This window comes from Centruroides sculpturatus, unplaced genomic scaffold, assembly GCF_000671375.1.
Source record: "Centruroides sculpturatus isolate CEXI.00-Female unplaced genomic scaffold, Cexi_2.0 scaffold1285, whole genome shotgun sequence".
NCBI classification, from domain to species: Eukaryota; Metazoa; Arthropoda; class Arachnida; order Scorpiones; family Buthidae; genus Centruroides; species Centruroides sculpturatus.
The window spans coordinates 21289-44250 of NW_019385572.1; the positions used below are offsets into that span (position 1 = coordinate 21289).

Genomic DNA, 22962 nt, shown 5'->3' on the forward strand with positions numbered 1-22962 from the left:
ATATATATATATATTTAATATAATAGAGACAAAAATATTTTCCAAATTAAAAATTTTGAAAAATTTAGATCTACATTAAAAATTAAAAAAGAAATTTTTGCTGAAAAATCAGTGAATAGTGCAAGTTTTGTGATCTGCATGACTCTTGATTTAATTTTTTGATAAAATTTTAGAACAAAATATTATTTTTAAACTTAAAAAAATGCAGTTTTATAAACTTAAATGAAATATTCAAATGATTTTTTTCAAACTTGTATAATTTTTTTGAATATTTTTTAAAAGGACTAATGCAGTGAAATAATGAGAATGTCTTTAATGATTGTGTTGCAACCATAAATAAATTGTTAAAACTAATATATTGATTCTGTTTTTCACAATGAAAAACAGAATAAAAAAAATAGGAATAAAATTTAAAAATTCACTGGATCTTATATAAAGTTATCTTATTCATAAACATAAGCTTATTAAATCAAGGCTATGATACTTGAAGACAGACGTTAATAAGATAAAAAATAAAAGGGGGATTGAAATTATATATAGATTTATATTATCTCCATCTCTACTGGAAAAAATAAGAGTTTTATAAAAGATAATAAACTTTAAAAAAAATTTTTGTTTCAATTAAAAAAAATATTTTCTTTTATGCTAATAAAATTTAAACAAAGAATTAAAAATTTGAATATGAAATGCTTGGAAAAAATTTAAGCAATAAAAACTTTACAGATTGAAATAAATGTAGTTTAAAAATAATAATATAAGTTAATAAAAAATCATAACCTTTGTTAACATTAAAAAACTTTTTTAATCATTAGTCAAATTTAAATAAATAAATATGAGAATATTTTTACATAAAATTTGAAAAGTTTCGATTGGTATATTTTATGGAAACTTTTAAATTACTTGAGTGAATTTAAAGTTTTAGCTCTAGTGTATAGCTCTGAGTTATTTTTGACTCTTGTACAAACTTTTGAGAAGTAGTGATGTAATGTAATTGAGAAAGGTTTGTCGAAACATCGTCGTCAACCGATCCTTTTCGAGTTTTCTTCTCTCACACATGATCTAGCTTCAGCTGCATAGAGGCGAAAGAGAGAGTTTTGAGTGGCCTACTAAGGAGATTTTCTGCAAGACGGATCGAAGGCTATTTCTATAGGTCTTAAGACGACGGCTCGCTCAATCCATCATAGGGCCTTTCACCTGTCCGCATACAGAATGGATCCCCTCCATTATTTGTCTACCCCCCAATCGCAAAGCGAAACTTGGAGGCGTGGCTTTGATAGATCATTCCCTCCCGATTTAGCCCCGCACTTTTGTGAATTGATCGTCCAAAACCTAGTCTTCCTGCCGAGTTAACAAAGAATTGCATCAATGGTAGTACAAAACCAGGTGTTAATTTTGGTGTGTACTACAGATCGAAAATAAATGACTTCCCTTTGTAATTTACATGTCTTTAGTGGCTCTTTCCTCGTGTTTCAGACGAAATGTAGATTTATAAATAAAACATGCACATAATCTTTAAATAATCTTTTTAGCTGAGTATTTTACTAAAGTAGAAAATGTGTTTTTTTTTCTTGGCAAGATACTCTGAAATTGATACTGTTTTTGTACAAGTTTCCAACTTTTCAACACAGACTAAACCAACTTCAAATGTATAATAAGTCGATGCATATAATATATCACGGGGATTTTTATACCGTGATGGGTTTTTCTTTGCTCTTTTCTGACAAGTCGGTTTCTAAAAATCTCCGCAGATTTCCGCCTGTCGAGTTAAATATGCTACTATCGAACAGGTTGAAGTCGACAGGCGGAACTTTTGGCAAGATCGCTGACGATGCAACAACTACAAATTGCGAATGCAAATGGACGAAATTTTATTCAGTCGTATTTCCACCAATCACGAATCATATTGCAAAACGCTATTTCTGTCTATGCTTAACAACTTTGGAAAATTTAATTCCATATTCTACTTTGCCTAAGCAATTTTCTATTAGGTTTATGAATAAAGTAGAGAATTTTAATATTTCATTATTACATTTTTCACAGTATCGTAAATTAGATTGTTAGTTGACATTCTCATTATTTGAATTTAGTCTTTGGAAATAATTTTAGCCATATAAATTATTTAAATGGTTTAATTTTAATCTAGTCTAATTTTAACAATCGCCTGGCGTAGCTTAAATCGAAGAAAAATATTTCATTAACTCAAAGGCCATGTGGTCTAGAGTCCAATGGTCTAGTGTTGGCGTCATAGGGTTGTTGATATTCGCTGTTGAAGAGTAGGACGTGACTGCCAGGACTCTTTCGGCATACAGAGCACATGACATTGGTGGGAGACGCGTGACAACTCTAGTCACGAAAGTGTCACGGAGTGATTGCTAGAATTGACAAAAGCGTAATTCGGATACCGTGACTATTGTTGCTATGACGGACTTGTAACGGACAAGTGGCTCCCTCTATAGTGATTTGATACAAACGTATCAATCGCGTTCTTCACCCAAATATATAACACTATATCGGGTTGAAACGTGCAGCATCTTGTGACGATGTTTATCAATTAGACGAAAGTCAGCAAAGAGCACGTACTGCGTTTCAATGGACCAAGTTCGAGTGTAACTTACGCACTTCTATTGTGATTCTGAATATGCTGCCTTTAATCTAAAACATGCTACACTGAAATTAGTTACTGTTAGGAGGAATGATAATAAATCTTTGCCTTTTGTATACATAATCAGAATGTAAATTTTCCTTCATTTTACTCTGTTTGTATACTATAATTTTAAACAAAGTGCGAGTTATTTTAAGCTACTAATTAATTACCAAGAATAGCAATTATTCCTTGAAGATTCTGAATAACTTTAAAGTTTATTCATTTATGATGATGATTATAATTATGTAAAGATCATTTTATTTAACATTTTAACTATTCATGTAATTTTATATACAACTAGTTCCTCTTCATTGTTCCATATCCTCGACATCGTTCTATTTGATCAGAATAGTTAGAATACATTCCCACTTGGCATCTGGACAATGTTCCATTACTGTTCAACACGATATCAAATCATCTGCAGTAATTAGTTGCCTGCATAACCCCCATTCTATTCGGTAACTAATGAAAAAGCGAAGAAATATTTTCATGCATTTCTTTAATGTTTAATTAGAGTAATGTTAATTAGATTAATCAGAGAATGCTAATAGAGAAAGGGCTTTTCTCAATTAACAGCATTCTCTAGACGGAAATAATTAAAAATTCTGTAAAAATGTCAATCTTTTGGCGAGTTAATTATGTTTAAATGAATTTTTCCAACCATTTTAGTATCGTTGCAATTTTGTTATTTTAAAATTTTATTTTAATTATATCATGTCAATGTTATCGAAATTCTAATACTGTACTTCTAAATTAGCCAAACTCCATAATTTCAATAATACTTCTCGAATAATCAGATTTCCCTATTTAAAAAGTAATGCTAATTTATATTTAATTAAAATATCATTTTTTTAATGCTTGATGTTGTAATCTATACTCTCTTAATTTAATTATTATAAAATAAACTTTATTCATCAATATTTGTATTAAAAAATAGTAGATATATTAAAAATTTCGCATTTATAAGTCGATATCTTTAATATATCTAAGAGTATTGTCGGTTGCTGGAGTAAAATCTATAAAAATAATCTATGCAAATAAAACTTTCATTAATATTGAAACGAATTCTTGAAATGAAATTTTTAGTAGCAGAAGCATTCTTTTCACTATTATTATTTTCACGGCAACCGTCATTTTTATGCTATTCTGATCTGCTGAAATCGATTATGAATGCCATGAAATCAGTGAGGTAGCATAAATAAATGCGTACTGTACTGAATATTCTAAATATTTTAAACATAAATTTACTATAATAAAACTATTCGCATCTCATTTATTCATTTTATTTCATTTATATATTGATTAAAATTAAATTCTTGGTCTAATAAACACGTTATGTTAATATCCACGTTAATAAAAATGGTGAAAAAACTTTATCTAGCCCAATAATTAATCATTGGCCTTCTTTAAAATGAAATATTCATCAAATATGAGATAAGATATTTTAAAACTAATTGTACAGTTCAATAATAATGCAGTAATATTAAAAATATCTATCATTGCACTTCATAAATTAATAATATATTCTGTATAAAAAAAAAATAAAATTTATGCACACGATTTTGCATAATTATTTCTTTTAGACTTTCTAAAAATTAATAAATTATTTAAAATACTGAAAGTTTCAACCGCAACTCATTTAATTCAGATAAAGTATTGATATAATTTATCAATAAGCTTGCGTTTAAGTAATTTTTCTTTTTAATTCATTTACATATAGGCCTATTATTTGCATACTTTATGTTGATGAGTTTACAAATAAATATAGTTACTTCGTAGAAAAAATTGTTAAATGCTAGTCTACTCTATCAATATTTTATAAGAATTAAAATGCTTATAAATTAAAGTTCCAGCTGAATTTTGGCTGTATTTATTTTAAAAAATTTAAGAGAAATACAACATTTTTTAATTTTAAATTTAATTATTTTTAATAATTATAAAGTAATAATATAATATTTAAGTATTTGATAGATTTCTTAATTTTTGTACTTTTAAGATTTCTTTATTTATTATAATTTTATTAAATTAAATTATGGCGTCATAGGGTTGTTGATATNCTGTTTGGTTATATATAAATATCTAAAGAACCGAATCTATAATAAATAAATTTTTTAGAATTTTTAAAGCTGTACAAAATTGCACAAAAAGTTAATTAATTTGTATCTTACACATGAAAAATTTTCTCTGAAATATTTTTAAATATAATTTTATTAATATTTAATTAAGTTCAACTGTATTTAAAGCATCTATATTTTTATATGAATGTAAGCAAAATAAATTGATGAAAAATGTTTGGCGACTTTTAATCTATTTAGTTTTGTTAAAAGTTGGGTAAATAGAATGCATGCAGATCATTGTGAAAAATAAATTTTCAAATTAATTTAAGAGCTGGAAAATGGAGTACGAACTTCTTAGGGGGAGGGAAAGAAAAGAAAAGGAAAAAAAACTCAATTTTCGGCACCTCGATGCCAAAATTGGTTAGGAAACAACAAAAGTTTTACTTTGAACCGTTAATCAACTGGCAACAGCACACTTCAATTTCAAAGAGTGCTTTTCAAATAGAGGATAGAAGATTTTAACTGGATGATTTTTATAAATAATAAAAATGTATATAAAGCCCTTTAAATATTTTATAAATATTAATAAAAAATATTAAAATATATTTAAATTCAAATAAGTATTGATTAAGCAGTTTTATTATTATTTTATAAATGAGATCATTCAGTTTCTAGTTTAAATTTTCTTCATTATGTAAAACGCATTTCGATTGGTCGATATATAATTTTTTTTTCGATTAAAAATTAGAAAATAAATATTTAATTAAATGGTTAATAATAATTTAAAGTATTTATATAATAATTTTTTGTTAGAAGTTTTAATAAAATAGCATTAATTTAATTAGTTTATCGTGATATTCTAACTCACGCTCGATCTCGTGATTCTCTAATATCTCGCGTTATTAACGGTTATGGTGTAAGTATGTGATCTTCAGTTTTAGGCCTAATACATGATAATAATCAAAAGTCATTGCAAGATTTACTAAAAACTTAATGATAAATCTGACTATAATTCTTATTTATAGCATATATATTATTCAATTTTATGAATAATTAACTTACATTTATAAAAAAAAATAATAGTAAAAATGCTAAATATGAGTTAAGCCTAATGAGTTAGGCCTAATCCTATAGTCTTATACCAAAATTATATTGTAAAATTCTTAAAGAATTTACAATATAATTAGAGAATTTAATACTTTCATTAATAAATTATTTTTAGGTAATGAAGATTTAAGAAATTTTATGTAAAATTTCTTAATCACACTTAAGATTTTTTTTTTTTTAATTTTTGTTCTAATTAACCGTTTTTGGATATTTCTTAACAAAATATTTAACATGTTTCAAACGAGATGATATTCATAAGAGTTAATGAAGCAGAAAAACCAACTGGTAAAGTTTTCTTCTGCCAAAGCTGTTATCGATGATGGAGAAGCGGACAGCTGTGCCAAAGAGGTCCTCTATCATAAATTATGTTTAATGATTTACAAAATGGATAGTACGTGCTTTTTCTTTCGTACCATAAAAATAATGAGTTATAGTATGAGTAAAATTGTTCAAACTGATTTCAACTTCTATGCCTCTTGAGACAAGTATTGTATATGCTACACGCAATGACCAACAATACTAGCATAATAGACTAACTAGTTTCAATATCTTTATGAAAGAGTCATGCATTACATTATCCAATTAAAATTATCCCCCTCTTTACTACTATTTTTTATGCTTGATTACATAAGTCCTTAATACATAATAGGTTTATATATATATATATATAGTATATAAATTTTAATTTCATTAGAGTAATCTATGTTGTAATAAAGGTATAATTTCGCAGTGCTGATCCAGATTACTCTTAAATGATATTTAAACTAACCATTGCAATTCATTATATGGGTAAAAGTACTACTTTTAACTTAAGTTACTGGATCATAGGTCTGTCTGGGAGTTATAATAAAAGTCAATCAATAAATTAATGAAAATTTATTAGTAGCCTATGATTACCACCAGCATTTTTAATAAATAAATTTTAATTTAAATCTTTTATATTACATATTATTTTAATTTAGTATAAACTGCTTTTATACAGAATTTTAATAGCACGGAAATTTTTATTTTATATCTTCTCTGTCACTTTGGTTTTCTTTTAGAATTTCTTAAACTAAATTTAAATTTGATTACACTAGAGCGTCGATTATCCGAAAGAATTACAGTCGGCAAACTTAAATTTTCGCCAGTGCTGTGGCGCTGCAATCTTTGGCTATGTCTTGGGCTACTCAAATATTTTACGTTTTTGATACTAAATTAATTTCTGAAGTATAATTTTTTATTGTTTTTATATTTTTCAATATATTTATTTATTTTGTTTGTACAAAATGAAAAAATAGTTTTTTCACGATACAATAGTCTTCGTTAGGCTAACATCGACGAAAATTCAACGCGAAGCGACACGCAACGGAGAAAAATTTCAACATGGGATAGGTTAATATATTTTTTCGTACATAATCGGTAATCCGAAATATTGTTTTTCCCCCGAACAACCCCAGTCCCCAATTGATTCGGATAATCGACGCTCTACTGTATTTTATTATAATAGTTGAAAATAAACTTTTATTTTAATATATTATGTGTTTAAAATGTAGGCTATCAAAGAATCTAAATATAAGAAATGTTTTAAATATTTTTGATATTTTATTGAGATTAAAATAGCTTACTTATTAAGAATTAATTACTTATTTACATTTTATTAGATAAATGGAATTATTCTGTAAATCTGTCATAACTGTATATTAGTCTTCTAGTTAAGTTATCATTTAATTAATTAATATGAATATATTCTTAATTTACTTTTTAAACAAATTTACATCTAGCTGTTACATTCTTTTCGAAATGTATCAGTTATATAAATAATGATAAAAAATTATGATTTTAATTGGTGAAAGTATTTTTGTTATTTATTTTGCTGTCTTTTGGATTTAAGTTCATAATCAGTTTATATTGATGATGGACCACACGAGCTGTCTACATATATCAATGATTTACTTTCGATTTTATTTTAAAAACTAATTTTCTAATCTCATTAAGATGCCCATTAATGTAAATTGCGATATAAAAATGCTACTTTGAATATAAATTAGAATTACACTTCACCTTCTTCAGATCAATAATATAAATTATATTAGTTAATTTAGTCTTTAACAGTTTAAAAGTGAAATATTTTCTTTGTCTTGGCTTCAATTCTTTTAATCCTCCAAAATATTATAGAATTAAAAAATTATCTTTATATTTAATGCACTTATTTTTATATTTTATTCATCTGATGAAAAATGACATATTAACACACTATTTAATAAGATAATTATTGCTTCAATATGTTATATATTAATTCATGGCATTGTTGAGATGACTAAAGTATCGTTTCTAACTAACATCTAGTTTGTTTTGCTTAATAAATGATTTTCTTATCATTACTTAGAAAATAATATATAATGTAACTATAATTATACGAATGTGTTATCAACGTTTATAATAATTATTTAGTCAATAGGTCTAGTTGAGATAATTTACAAAATATATTTTATTGTTATTCCTAATTAAATATTGCTATTAAACTTGTTTTATTGTAAATCTTTCTTCATTATTATACTGTATAGAATAAATAATTATCGTAATTAAGATTTAAAGATATCATATTTATTAATATGTATTATCTTGACTTTGTCGTTTAATAACTCAATAAATGGGCTCTGTATTCAGAGAACATAAGTTTATTTGAAGATCAAATTGGTCAATTTGATCTTCAAATAAACTTATGTTCTCTGAATACAGAGCCCATTTATTGAGTTATTACCCAATGATTTATTGAATATTACCCAAGATAGGTACTGTACAGTACTGTACATACAAAAGCATAGGACGTACTGTACAAATCTACCTAGCTGGATCTACCCGACATTCACTGGTGCTGTCCTTAGAGTAACAAAGGGAAAAGAAAAGGTTAAGACAAAAGGGGTAATTAATCTTCTTAACAGCTATTTTTAATTTGCTATAAATTTAAAGGACTTATCCGACCCCAGTTTTCAATTGGAAAGTTCACTGAAATTTTATTAATACTAAACCAATATGTACATTTCGGGCCGATTATTACCATTTCTTAGTTGGTTGTATTTCAAATATTCTTGTCTTTTCCAGTTTCTATTTGACATTAAATTTTAATTCACAATCGGTATTCTCCTCCCTAGTTTTTCTGGCATGCAAATATCTATAGGCATAGATATTTGCATGCCAAATATTTACATAAATATACATTTTATAAAATGTACAGCCAATTAAAAATAGCTATTAAGAAATTAAGTAAAATATAGGACAAAAGGCAAATAATTATAAAAGAGGTATTATTTATACATATATGAACAAAGGACTTACACAGCTCCTTCTGGTGACGACAAGATTTCGACACCCCTGTCAAATTGACGTTGTCATTTATCAGTTAATATCAATATTCACCGGATAACTTCACATTCAGTAGGTCGTTCGCAACGTTTGACCACGTTTTGTTTTGAGAAGAAATGCGAATCCGTTGACTTCAGGACTTATGCTATGCCAGAGATATATTGTCTCATCTCACTTTTTCTCTTCCTCCGAATGTTCGGATTATATTCTTTTTGCGGTCTTCCTCTATTATCCGATCTAATTATTTTTGGTCTTCCTCTACCTCTGCTCGCATGTTGCCGTGTTACTTCGTGTTTCTGGCTGTCAGTCTATAGGTTCCATTTCTTTGGATGTCCATCGTTTGATTCATTATGATGGTCTTGCCAATCCTCAGATAGGATATACTCTAATGTTCTTACGTTTGACTCGTGACTTTATTATTCTCAAAACATTTCAATTCCACGGCTTCATTTATGAATTTTATGTCGTGAGTGACTCGTACTTTCGTTTTTTTTTGTGGTAAGGCACACCCTAAAGCTTTATTCTTCATTTAGTAACCAACTAGTATGCAGAGTTGTGATTTAGTTAGAATTTGCTTTTGTTCAGCATTTTATTCATAGTGTATCCCTGCATCCAAAAGGTCTAAAGTATGAAACAGTCAGTCATTTCCCAGATCACATGGTAAAAGAAATTTCTCCATTTATTGCAACTGGTGGGCATCTATTTTTGATATGACATGCTATAGATATAGCTTCTGACCAAAATTTTTCTGGCAGTTTTGAATCAATTAACATGCACCTTGCTATATCAAGAAGAGCGCGGTTGATTCTTTCCGCGACTTTACTGGATCGTATGAGGTATGCTCAACATCATTTTGATTTCATTTTTCTAGAGGAGGCTGGAGAATTCACGGGAGAGAAACTCGCTATCATTGTTAGATTGGAGCTTCTTTATTCACCTATCTGTTTGATTCTTAACCGTTCTTATAATTTTCGAATATTTCCAAAGCTACACTCACTCCTGTCCGCTTTGATTTATCATGGATAGACGTAATAAGATAGTTTGCTCCTCCTTACGAGCCAGATCTCGTTGGACCACAGATATCTGAATATACGATTTCAAACAGGTCTGATTTTCTGTTTGAAGTTGGAAAGGGAATTTGTACCATTTTCCCTTCCAGACAGGTACTACACTTTAGTCCTAGGACTGCATTGCTTTTAATTAACTAACCACTTTAGGTCTACTTCATTCAATGACTGAATTTGCTGTGCCATAACTTCAACTTAGAAACACTGTAAACGTTCACTTTGCTGGCAGAATTTAGTTTTCTAACTTCTTTGATATAATATAGTTCTATAGTTCGTTCTTCTTCAGCGATCACCAGTCTTTCCTGCATTGTCGATCACTTTGGCTTATTCTTTAAAGAAAATGATATTGAAACCTTTGCTGGTAATCTTTGCTACTGACATCAAATTTGTACTAAACTTCTGTATATATAGGGCTCATTTACTGTGACTTTTGTTGTTTTTTTCATCATTTACTCTTGAATTTACTTGACCTGTTGCTGCTACATTGGCTTCTGATTTATCTGCTAGGCACACTTTCCTGTTTTGCATGAAATCTATATTGTGATCTATATATCACAAGAGGAACACATATGTGAAGTACTGCCACTATCTAAGCACCAATCCTCGTGGTATAAACCTTTGTTCTCAGCGCTTGATAATATTGAATGGAACCCTGTTATGAGTATGTTCGTTTAATTTGCTCTCGCGTCTGAGTTGCATTCCGAAGCTCTATGGCCACGTTTCTTACACTTAAAACATTTTTCTTAAAATTTAGTTTGTTTGAGTCCTTCTGGAATTGTAGGGGTTTTTTGAAATCAGGGCATTATTACAATTCGTAGATTCTTTCCTATATCTAGAGTCGCTTCTTTAAACTATTTTAATCTGCAATGATTCCGATTTTGGTAGATTGTTTCGCGATTCAATTGCAACCCGAAATTTTTTAATTCTTACGATAGACTATACAATGGCATAACTGTTAATAGGTAGTCGTTAATGTTCACATCGAGGTCACATAGTTTGTCTACAAGGTCAAAGAACTTATTCAAATATTCACGGGTATCATCTCCATTTTTCATTTTACTTAAGTTAGTTGTTCGGTTTAATTGGCCTTTTGAGTAGGACCTTTTGATTGATATACTGTATATCGTGGAGTTTTTCCAGATCTCTTTCGATTTTTTACAGTTCTTGATTTGCTTTAACTGGGAAGGACTTGTAGATAAAATTAATTCCAATTTAGCTAATTGGTTGTTGATCTCCCACGCTGCAATTTTGTTTTCTTCTATCGGTCTTTATTTCGATCCATTTACATAACCCCAAAGCTTATTCTTTATTAGTAAGATTTCAATCTGGATTTTCCATGTATCGAAATTCTGTCTAAAGGATCTATTCTTATGGACGTCATGTTCGTTCTTTCCTCTCAATAACTGTCCCAATCAACACAATTTCTTTCGTAAAAAGACCAAAAACTATATACTTAGCAGTTCGAGTATAGCCTGTGCCCATAACCTGTTATTAAATAAATGGTCTCTATATTCAGAGAACATAGGTTTGGAGATCAAATTGGATCACGCAAGATACAAAGACATAGGGCATACAAATCTACATAGCTCGATGTACCCGACATTCATTGGTGCTGTCCTTAGGGTAACAAAGAGAAAAGAGAGGATCTATGACAAGAAGGGGTTATATTTATACATATATGAACAAAGGCTTGCACAGCCCATCTGACAACCACAATATTTAAATGTCAACTGACATATTAAAATATATTAGCCTAATAATATAAGTAAAGAAATTTAATTTCAAAATCGAAATTTAATAAATTATTCAATATGCTTTTTTGAATTCTGAATGAAGATTGAAATATCGTTGTTATTATTTTTTAAACAGATGCTGAATATATTTATAAAAACACTATAGAATATTTTTGAAAAATTTAAAACTAGATTATAATTTAATATTTTTAAAACTATTATTAATTTTGTAGAAAATATTAACATATCCAAATGCATCTAATTTAATAAATTTATTTTAAAGCTTCTGAATAAAAATTATTACTGTACACTGACTAAACACATAACAGATAGGGAACGTTAAAATTATGTATTTTTAACAAAAATTACATAATTAAAAAATATTGCTGGAAAATAAAATAATTTTAAGTAGTCTACGATTTTATAACAATACGTGATATCACTTTAATATTACATTATATTTACGTGGGCATATATAGAACTGATAACCACATAAACAGTCATTCTTTTAGCTAACTTATTTTTATGTTTTATAACAGTCCTTGTTATTTGGTTATCGTTCGCCATCCCTTCAAAAAGAAAAAAAGCATTCTACTTATAGCTATGAAATATAACTGTAGAATGGTGACAGTATTGACAACTGTTAGGATTAATAGGAAATAATATTGATTTTCGTTTTAGTTACAGAAAGCATTGTTTCAAAATGGTATCAACCAATGAAATGCAGTTTTTGAAACTAAAAAAAGTCATATTAAAAATTGCTAAGTTAAAATTAATGATAACTACGTAATAATCAATAGTATATGTAGAATTTAAATTCGTACGACGTTTATATAACTTATTGTTGTCTAAATTTTAATTATGATAACGAAAAGTTATGCAAACATCATATAAATTTAAAATATTAATATTGTTGTTAATGTGTCTACTACAATATATTTAAATTTGATTAGAAATTGTTTTCAATTGTTTAAACCAGAAATTGTTAGCCTAAAAGTATATTAATTTTAAGATTGTTTTTCATTTTAAATGTTAATACGATGTTATTGTTTCACTAATAAAATATTATTATTATTATTTTTAAAGCGTAGGAATGAAAATATGTATTTTATGTATTTTTTCCTCGTTAGTGGAAATTCATATCGTAAAATCAAACTAAAATTATTATTTATCTATTGAAATAAAATAATAAATGATGGCGATCAGTTATAATATTGATTATAAAATTCTTTTCTGTAAAACACTGTATTGTTTTATGTTTTATTAGGTTTTGTTTGTTGTTCACTTCCATCATGACAACCTTTCTTAATTTTTAAGATAATATATTATTGATAAATGGTAAAAGTGATGAGAAGAGCAGCAATTAAGTTTAAAATGCGTAATTATTACTTTCATTTTTGTGAAAAGATTTGTGGTGATGATGAAAATTTGATTGAGTTTAAGCTTGACATTTTTCGATGATTTTGAACAATACGAGATGTCATTATATCAAGCATGAATCTCTAAACTAGACAAAATGTAAGAGATATTTAAAATCTCTATATGTAATCAATCATATATGTCACTTCCTATAGGTAGAAACATCCTTTTTGATCAAGCAATATTATTAGAACAGAAATTTAACTTAAATGCGTATGATATTTTAAGTTACGTGAAGTGAAAATCACGAAATCTCGGCCGTTCAACCGAACGTGATTTGGTTTGACAGAAGAAAGAAGTAGAAAAAGAAGTTGAATTTCGAATGGCAAGTTACTTAACGATGGAGACGGATCACGCAAGCTCCTCTTGGGAAATCAACAGGGTACGGGTGGGGCATAAGCATTTTCAAAATCGGATAGAGGGGATATGCGGGGGTAGAGAGTTTTTCTTTCTTTCCAAACGTTAGTCTCATGTCTCTTGAGATAATCGTGAACCAAATGCGTAATGCAGGTTGAATTCAGAATACGGAGTTTTAAAAAGCTCAAGAATATAGTTTAATGAAGGAGTAATTTTACGTAGTTTAGAATATTAAAATATTAATTGCATCGTTTTATAGTTTTAAATATATATCTCTATACTATTTTATCTCATGAATGGGGAATATACGTAAATGATATATAAAACTTAGAAAATTTACCTTGTAGAACTGTATATTTATTTTTAAAATTAAGAAAATGTAAGAATACCAAGTAATGCATCAAAAAGAAAGAAAAGAAGTGAATTCTGATTTCTTGAATTAGTCAAATGAGATATGAAAATTGAACTCTAAACTTATGTCATATTTAAATAACATATAGTAATTATATTAATAGATTGGATAAAATTTCAATTGTAAATTTTATGAATTGTCTATTTATCATTTAATTTTAAAAGATAGACATTTCGAAACTACATTGAATCCTAGAATAATTTATTATATGGACAAATTCTAAGTATCAAATAGCTTTGTGGTAAAGTTTTTTAATGCATTCGTTTGAGATAATGGATTATAAATGTCTGACTCTAAGAATTTGTTACTATGTTCCAAGTGTTTAAAATTGTTTCCTTCTGTAACTAAATGTCTAGTACTATTACCGTACTTTGATTTAGTGTTTTAAGAGTAATAGCTGTGATCAAATAAATTGAGATGGCAAACACTTTGTCACCATTGATTATTGCTTTTTACAGATAAATCTGACGATTCGGTAGGTTTATAAATTCCTTGTAAAACGATTTTATGATTGATTTAATTTTATTTTATTTATTCATTTTTATGTGAATTCTAAGAAGTTGCTCAATAGAAATACCGTTGTCTGTAAGTTATAGGCCTATTGTGTTCTTTGTCAATTAGTGTCAAGTGTCATGTCTGATCTTCAACGATATATTATTGTTTGTGAGAATTGTCTTTTCAGTACAATTTTGAGCGAATTTATTAATATTACTCGAACTAGAAGTTTATAATTAGTTTTTAATAAATGACCGTTTGTTATTTGATCGTACTTATATTTGTAGCCTTCTTTGTCAGAATAAGAAATTTGCTAAAAATCTTTTCTTGTGTTTTTTCTTTTGTATTTTTGCCCTTTTTATTTTATTATAATTTTGCTTTTTGTAATATTTTCCTCTTTTTTTCGAAATTTTTTATGATATTAGCTTAAGTCCTGAACTGTAACTACGAATGCTTCTGTTTCAGTGAATGAATTCATTATAGACGAGCCATGAACACTATCAAAACCTGCATTTAAGCTCTTGACAGTGATTTCCATGTTCCCCTCCCCCTTCTGTTCTTTGTGTTAACTAAGTAATTCGTTTGATGTATTACGTGTTGTTATACACTGAATTTGTAAAAGAAACTCATTTTATGAATGTTTCATAAAAGTCTTTTATTAAAATATATTTGTTTAGTCATACAAGTAGCCTGGGATCAAAATTTTCTGCACCAACATTATTCTGTATTAAATCAGTATTAAATAAATATATGACTTAATTATCCAAACTTATTTTGAGTTTTTTTAGGAATGTTTTCTATTTGCCTGTATAAGAAGTTAAAGAACAGTTTACTTATAATTTATTGATTAACTTGTTATTTAAAGTAATTTTAAGTTCTTTAAGCTCCATATATAATTTTATTGGTTTATTAGGTATTTACAGTTTGTGGATACATTTCAGATTATTACTGTAATAAAAGATCTAATAAATCAATAGAAAGTCAACACATTTGTATATTAAACATTTTATAAATAACATTTTTTTTTCTTTTTTAAAATTTACTTTAAGGTTATTATTGAAGACTTTAATTCTTTTTTTTGTTTATCATTGTTATTAATAATTAAAAAATTCTATGACAGACTAATTTTTAATGATTATTTCAATATAGAATTGAGAACATTGTAATGTTAAACTATAAATAAAGAATGTTTTATATAATGTAAACAGTTATTTAGAACAGTTATAACAATGTGATAATCAACTTCCATGAGTTATATTTAAATATGTTTAATTATTGTTCATATACATTTCTAGAATGTTCAGTCCTCCTCCTCTTATTTTTTCACCTTTTCTGCCTTTTGTCTTGACGATATGTTGCCTAGAGGGGGCAATAAACCCTGCTTGGCAGGGTTCAGAAAATTGCCATGAATTTTATGTAAATATGGGGCGCGTTTCCTAGTAAAGCCGCTTTGTTAAAAAAAAAAAAAAAAAAACAGTTAAGTTAGCTGCTGTAGTGCTAGTGCAGCGAGGTTCACAAACGCTGAAGATAGAAGTTAAGATGGTTGCCACCATAAATTATCCGCACATTACGTACTCTACAGTACCTCAAATGTTTGACTAAACATTTTTATTCGTACAAAACAACGTATATAGTACAAAGAATGAAACAATACTGAGTAGTTGAGGTTTAGAAGTATTTCTTACGACAGCGGAAATTGCTAAAAGTGCGCTCCAGTTGCTTAAGTAAAGCAGCTTTACTAGGAAACGCTCCCCATGTTTAGTTATTGTTAATTGTTCATATACATTTCTAGAATGTTTTCTCGTTCTCTTTTCAATTCCTGTGCCTTTTGTTCTGACATTATGTTGCCTAGAGAGGTAATAAACCCAGAGGGGGAAGGTGGAGAAAAGCGTATATACTGGTGGACCAGAGAATATGGGGCACTTTCTCTTCTTCGTGTGCCACCTTTATTTCGTCGCCACCATCCACCATTTTAGGACTAGAGATACTTCTCTCCATTGACCCTCTTCATTTCTTCTATCTCTTATAACCGTAATCTTAATTTTAAGATAGGCTAAAGTATCTCGAGTTACTGGATTATGTTTATAGTAGTCAATACAATTAGTAACCAAGATCGCGAATGATAACTCTTGTTTTACATTTGTATGTACTGTACAGTACCTTGCTGCAATCCTATGCAAACCAAAATAAAAATAAATCTCACAACAGAACTTCGGTATTTTAGACTGTCCTGTACTTTCCCTTCGAATAACAAGAAATAGCACATTAGTTTACATAATTTAGATTCGTAAATAAAGGTTTAATTTAGTGCGCAGTATTCTTTATTCATTTATATATAAGAAAAAGTTTAATTTTAAAATTTATGTTGGTAATTCAAATATATTATACATAAGCAATTTAGATAAGAATTTTTTTGTTGATGATAAATTAATTTTTAATGCACTTTTAAATTTTAGAATAAAGTTGAAATGGGTTTTGAAAAGTTTCGTGGTACTTATCCTGGATGGGATCCTGAAATGAACAATTTCAGAAAGATATTTTCTTTCCGCACAATGAGAAAACACCCAGAGGTATGTATTTTATTTTATTTATAAGATAATATTTGAAATAATTGAAATCGCGAAATTGTTTTTAAAAATATATTACTAGCTATATCTTAAAATATTTATTAACTCAATATTCCAGACTTATTCCTAAACGTTTTTAAATTATCGAAAAAAAAACTAGTGAATTAAAATGAATGTTTATTACTTTTAGTCAGAATACATGAAAATTAAACCTAGAAAATTGGTAAATTATAATAAACATTATATATATATAATATTAATCAGTGATTTTCACAATACAGTTATAGAAGTAATTTTAAATAATTCACATTGTGTGCAGATACCGCATTGTGGAAGTAATCTAAATCAGTGATGGCATTCGATGTTAGTTTCTTTTATCAATGAAATGTATTTGGGATTTTCTTTTTTTAAATAAATGACCAACGCTATTTTAAGTGTTAAAATCAAAGTAATAGCATCGATTCTAAAATCCAAAGAAAATGTCATCTAATTGTCTTGTTTCATTTCCGATACTTTTATTCGATCGCCCCGAACTTTCGTTTTAAAAGGAGCGATGCCCGCATCCTTTCAATCAACAAAGAGAGAGAAAGAGAGAGCAGTCATCAAGCAGATAAAAGGAACCGTCTATTAAGGGAAAGACCATCACCATGGCAACGGATAGTGTAAGGTGAGTCGGCTGAACCAATCGCGCGGAGTAACGAAACGGACGTGAAGCCACGAGACTCCCTCCGGCACGGCACTTTCATCGTCAGTCCGCTTGCCAGATCTTGTTTCAACTTCATTTTTCTCAAACTATCCAGCCAATTCGATAGGAAATGGAGACTAGACAGAAAATGAACTACTCTTTCAAGCATTGCTATAGTGAAGAGCATTACTCACTGACTAAGAAAAAGTAAAAATATCGAGTAACTGAGTTCTTCCTTTGAAGCAAAAGCAATCTTTTACTATCTCCAAAGAAGTAAATGTTACACTTTTCATTAGTAGGGTCCAAAAGCTGGTTAAAACTATCGGAATAATTGTTTGATTTATCATTTTCTTCTATAACTTAATCCTTTGACGTAATTATTGTATAAGCTATACATCAAAGCTTTAATACTTTGAAACAACAACGATTTTTCTTCTATTCTCACTTGAATTTATGATAATCCCTGTTGTTGTAAGATGCGCTGTTTATCTAAGTCCGTGCGGATGGTTTTAGTGTTTTACACTACACTTTTTTCCCCAGTAGCAAACAGCAGCAAAAAGTTCACACCAATACTCCAGCACAGATCAATTTCTTTATATACTTTGTATTGTATTTAGTTCAGAAGAAATTAATAATACAATTTAGTTATTAATGTAAGTGAATATGAAAATTATTTATAGTAATTTTGTTGAAACTTGTCATTGATAAGAATTAATGTCTTTGTTCTTGATATAAGATAAAAACGCCTAAAAATTTTCAGAAGTTAATTGTGGCGCCATCTGATGTTGAAAGAAATAAAACTTTTATTTGGTAAATGCTATGGTGTTTTTCGTTAATACTTCTATTTTTATACTACAATATTAAATTGTACATTCAATATTATGAATCTTACCAAATAATCGGAAAAACATAAAAATCACTGAAAATACATAGGATTTATTAGAGAAATATTTATCATAGATTGCCAGTGGCGTAGCGTGGGTGTCAGCCGCCCGGGGCGGAGAAAAATTTCGCCCCCTTATTTAGGTATCTCAATTTAAAAGACTAAAATTCAGTTTTGTCACAGAACAAGCAATGAAAAATTCCGTGCTAGTGCAGCGACCTGTTTAAAATAGCTCTATTGGATATTGGCGGTGTATATGAATACGAATGAATCGTACAAGCCATAAAAAAAAAGGTCAACAGGTTTCGCAGGATATGCTCGGATGAAATTACTAGTTCACCCGGACGGTGAGCCCGGACTGTCCGGACGATAGCACTATCGTAGGCGCAACGCAGATATAGATTAGAATGGTTCAAATTTTTACAAGATATTATTATTATTTATTGTGAAATTTTGCCGCCCTCTAAAAAGTGCCGCCCGGACGGACCGCCCCTACCGCCCCCACTACACTACGCCACTGTAGATTTCTTAAATAAAAGAAAACTTAATTTACTTTTTCAATTTTTTATAGCTTATTCCATTAGTATTTGTTACAACAGTAGCTATGACTGGAATGGCCTCTTCGATTTTATATCATATATTTTATAACTTAGATGCAAGGTATGTGATGTTTCATAAAATGAATTTAACGTATTTTGAGCACATTCTCATGGACTTCTAATATTGTATTTCATACGCAATTATATTTATTGTTTTGTATAAAATTTTAATCATGCATTAATAATTATATAAATACAGTATAAACTTTATTCGGACGTTTTATTTATAGCAAAGATTGAGTCTAATTGTTGATCTTTTCTATGTAATTAAAGTTACTTGCTTTTAAAATAAAATCGCTGTTTCAAATTTTTATTTATTAATTTAATTAGTCCTTACCTTATAAAATAAAAATTAAATTAAGCTAAAATAAATTTTTTATTGATTTTAATATTTAACATTAGCATTTATTTGCATTTTATTGACATTATTAACTAGTAAAATGGTATAGATAGTGTCGTATCATCATTATCAATTTAGATATAAGTAATAATAATAATATTATTAAATTACTAGAATATTAAATAAAATTGCTGCAATATCTAAAAACATTTAAATTAATTAACAAACAGAATTTTAAAGTTCTTGAATTATAAGTTTATTTTGTTTTTCGATTTTGTTGAGTAAACAAAAATATGAGAATTCATTTTAATAAAATTCAAATGAAAACTAATGAAATAAAATAATTTATGGAAAGCGTATTAAATTGAAAGATAAACTTCCTGCATATAACCGGTAATAACATCTTAAATCCTAGAAATTGGTATAATTATTATTATTATTATTTTCCGCCATGTTCGAAATTATTAGCTAGTTCATTTTATCGTTAATTTTTAACTTTCCTATATATATCATATTTATAATGCACTTCTATTATTAGCAAATTATTATATATAAATTTAATTTAAAAACTCTGGCAAATAAATAAAAATGACTAATTGGTTTAAAATTGAAATATGTAATACAAATTATCTGTTCCATAAAATATGTCTGAGTATTTTATAGGTAATAATAGTAACCATGTAATATTGGAAAAATTTTATTATTAACATATTTTAAAATTTCCAACCTTATAAATTGCAAGAAGTAGATTTCAACCATTTCATGATTCAAACTATTTTTGAAATATGCTTGTAAATGCTTTTTTGTAAATATTACACTCACTCTGCTCTATACAAGCCGCTTTTCCTAGTCTTTCTCTATAAGTAATCAGAGATAATGCAATTAAAAGTAATCAAATTAAAACTATTGAAAATTATATAGACGCTTCATGTTCATGATAATTTAATCTTGAAGCAATTTAGATGGTAATGATGTGACACTGAATCTAGAGGAGTAAAAAGTAGCTAGATGGGGAGAATTGATATAAACGAAGAGAATATTTTATATTTTTTACAGACTAAAAGTGAAAAGTAAAATATGTATTTATTCGGAAAAACGTAACGATTTTGAAATGGATTTTAGAAATAGGAACATCGTATAAGTATTATAAAACTATTAAATAATTTTGTAAAATACAAATTTATTTACCCTCTATTTTTGATGATGCCTTTAAATGTTCAACTCTAACATAATTTTTAATATTTAGTTTTGACTTTTAATGTTCGTTCTGAATTTTTTAATTAGAAATGTATAAAATTATAAATTAAATAACATATTTATTTTAATATAAAATTAAAGATTTATAAAAGGAGACTATCCAAGATGGGAAATGGTGGATCCTGAGAAACCACAGAAGGTATGATTTTAATATCGATTTTTATCCGTATTAAAAAGTTTGATTTATTAACTATATGAAATGCAGTTTATTTAGAAAAGTCCTCCATTCTATTATAGAAATAATCTTATTTCCTATTTATAATAGAACAATAGGGTCTTTCCGGATTCTTCATTATTTAAATGCTGAAATTAATCCAAAAGTTAACCGTTCTGTATTTTTCTTTTGACGTTTCCTGTATAATAGCTACCTTATATTTAATATCTATTCTTTGTTGAAAAAGGTCATTTTTTAAATGCTACTTTTAAACTATAAATTAGATCCACGCTTCTAATTTTCATTCTGAAGATAAACAATTTTTCTGTTGAAGAAATAATACGAATGAAAAAAGATGAAACACTTTTAAATTAAGAATGTGAAAATTTTATTATTCAATATGTATTATGAACAAAATGACTTTTTAAAAGTATCTAAAAATAAATTTTGAGTTTAATTTAAATGGAAATTTTAATTAAGCATATATTTTCCAGTTGATTACGATCAACCAAAAATGGGAACGAATTCCCGAATTGGATGAACTTCGCAGCATTATTGGGCCTTACAAACCAAAGTAATTACATTGAAACAAATTAGAAATTCGTGAATTTTATCAGCATTTGTTTGGTGTATTTATATTTATTTATTTTGTACAGTTGCTTCCTGAATTTTAAACTAAATAATAAATATGTAATACTTTTAAGTTATAAAAATGTATTTAATAAATTAAATGTTTTGAATGAAACTTTCTGAATGAATTATTAAATCAGCTTTTTCAAGAAAATCATTTAAAGTGACTATAATACTATTAAAGTTTTAAATGGTGAATGAAAATTACTGTAAAAATAATAAATTACAATATAATTTATTTATAGAGCATTAAATATAATTTTAACATACAAGCTTTAAATATATGTTTAAAGTGTTTAATTTCTTTTTCTATTCTTATTCTATTCTATCAAATGTTTTAATTCAAAGAAAATATTTACTTTAAAATTAATTAACATTTTAAATGCTATGAAAGATTTACTAATAGGAGTAAAATACTTAATTAAAAGCATAAAGTATATACACAATTATGTCATTACATAATGCCGTAGAAAGGAAGAAAAATGCTGAATTGAGATTTATACTTTATCGAATAACTAGTGAGTTGCCATTATACTCCATAACATATCTTTCACTCTTCCAGACTCTTATCCCCAGAATACAGCTGAAACACAGATTCAGGAAAGAGAAATAAAATTTTAAATATGAGCATTGCATAGCAATGTAAACTAAAAGCTTATATTAAATTATTCCATAGATTAATAATATTGATATATTTTTACAGGAAGGCTGCAAAGTTAGTTTATTTTACGAAATTTTTCTAAATTTCAATCTTTTTAATATATTGAAATCGGCAATTTAGTTATATTATTTTGAAATAAACACTTGATAATGTTAATCATTTGATATATTAAAAGTTGATAATGTTAAATCCTACTTTTACAAACACGTGTTTATATTTTATAAAATGATTAGAAGAATCAATAATCTGGCAATCTTTGTAAAATATCTTAATAATTTATGGATCATTTAAAAACATTAAACTAAAACATAATTTATTAATGTTTCAAGTTAATAATTATTATAAACAGGATATTTTCCAAATATCAAATACTCGCAGCAAACAGAGTCGCTAAAACTCATTAACAAATTATTTGAATTAACGACACGAATAGAGTTTAATGCAGCTATAATTTATTATCTTGATAATAATTAAAATTCACGCTTGTTGTTAACGTTCTCTTTTAATAAAAGTCGATTTATTTCGATCCTTTCGTGTATGCGATCTCTAA

General features: G+C 27.5%; 1 protein-coding gene across 1 annotated transcript in view; it reads left to right on the plus strand.

Moving 5' to 3' along the window:
- Positions 1 to 21849, plus strand: part of LOC111640219 — a 34493-nt gene extending 12644 nt beyond the window's left edge. Inside the window, exons 2-6 of the mRNA XM_023386220.1 lie at positions 5547 to 5617; positions 17093 to 17206; positions 19343 to 19431; positions 21049 to 21106; positions 21616 to 21849. Coding sequence (XP_023241988.1) covers positions 5547 to 5617; positions 17093 to 17206; positions 19343 to 19431; positions 21049 to 21106; positions 21616 to 21699 — 416 coding nt within the window. The 3' untranslated portion in view covers positions 21700 to 21849. The remainder of the gene's footprint in view (positions 1 to 5546; positions 5618 to 17092; positions 17207 to 19342; positions 19432 to 21048; positions 21107 to 21615) is intronic.
- Positions 21850 to 22962: the final 1113 nt, after the last annotated feature.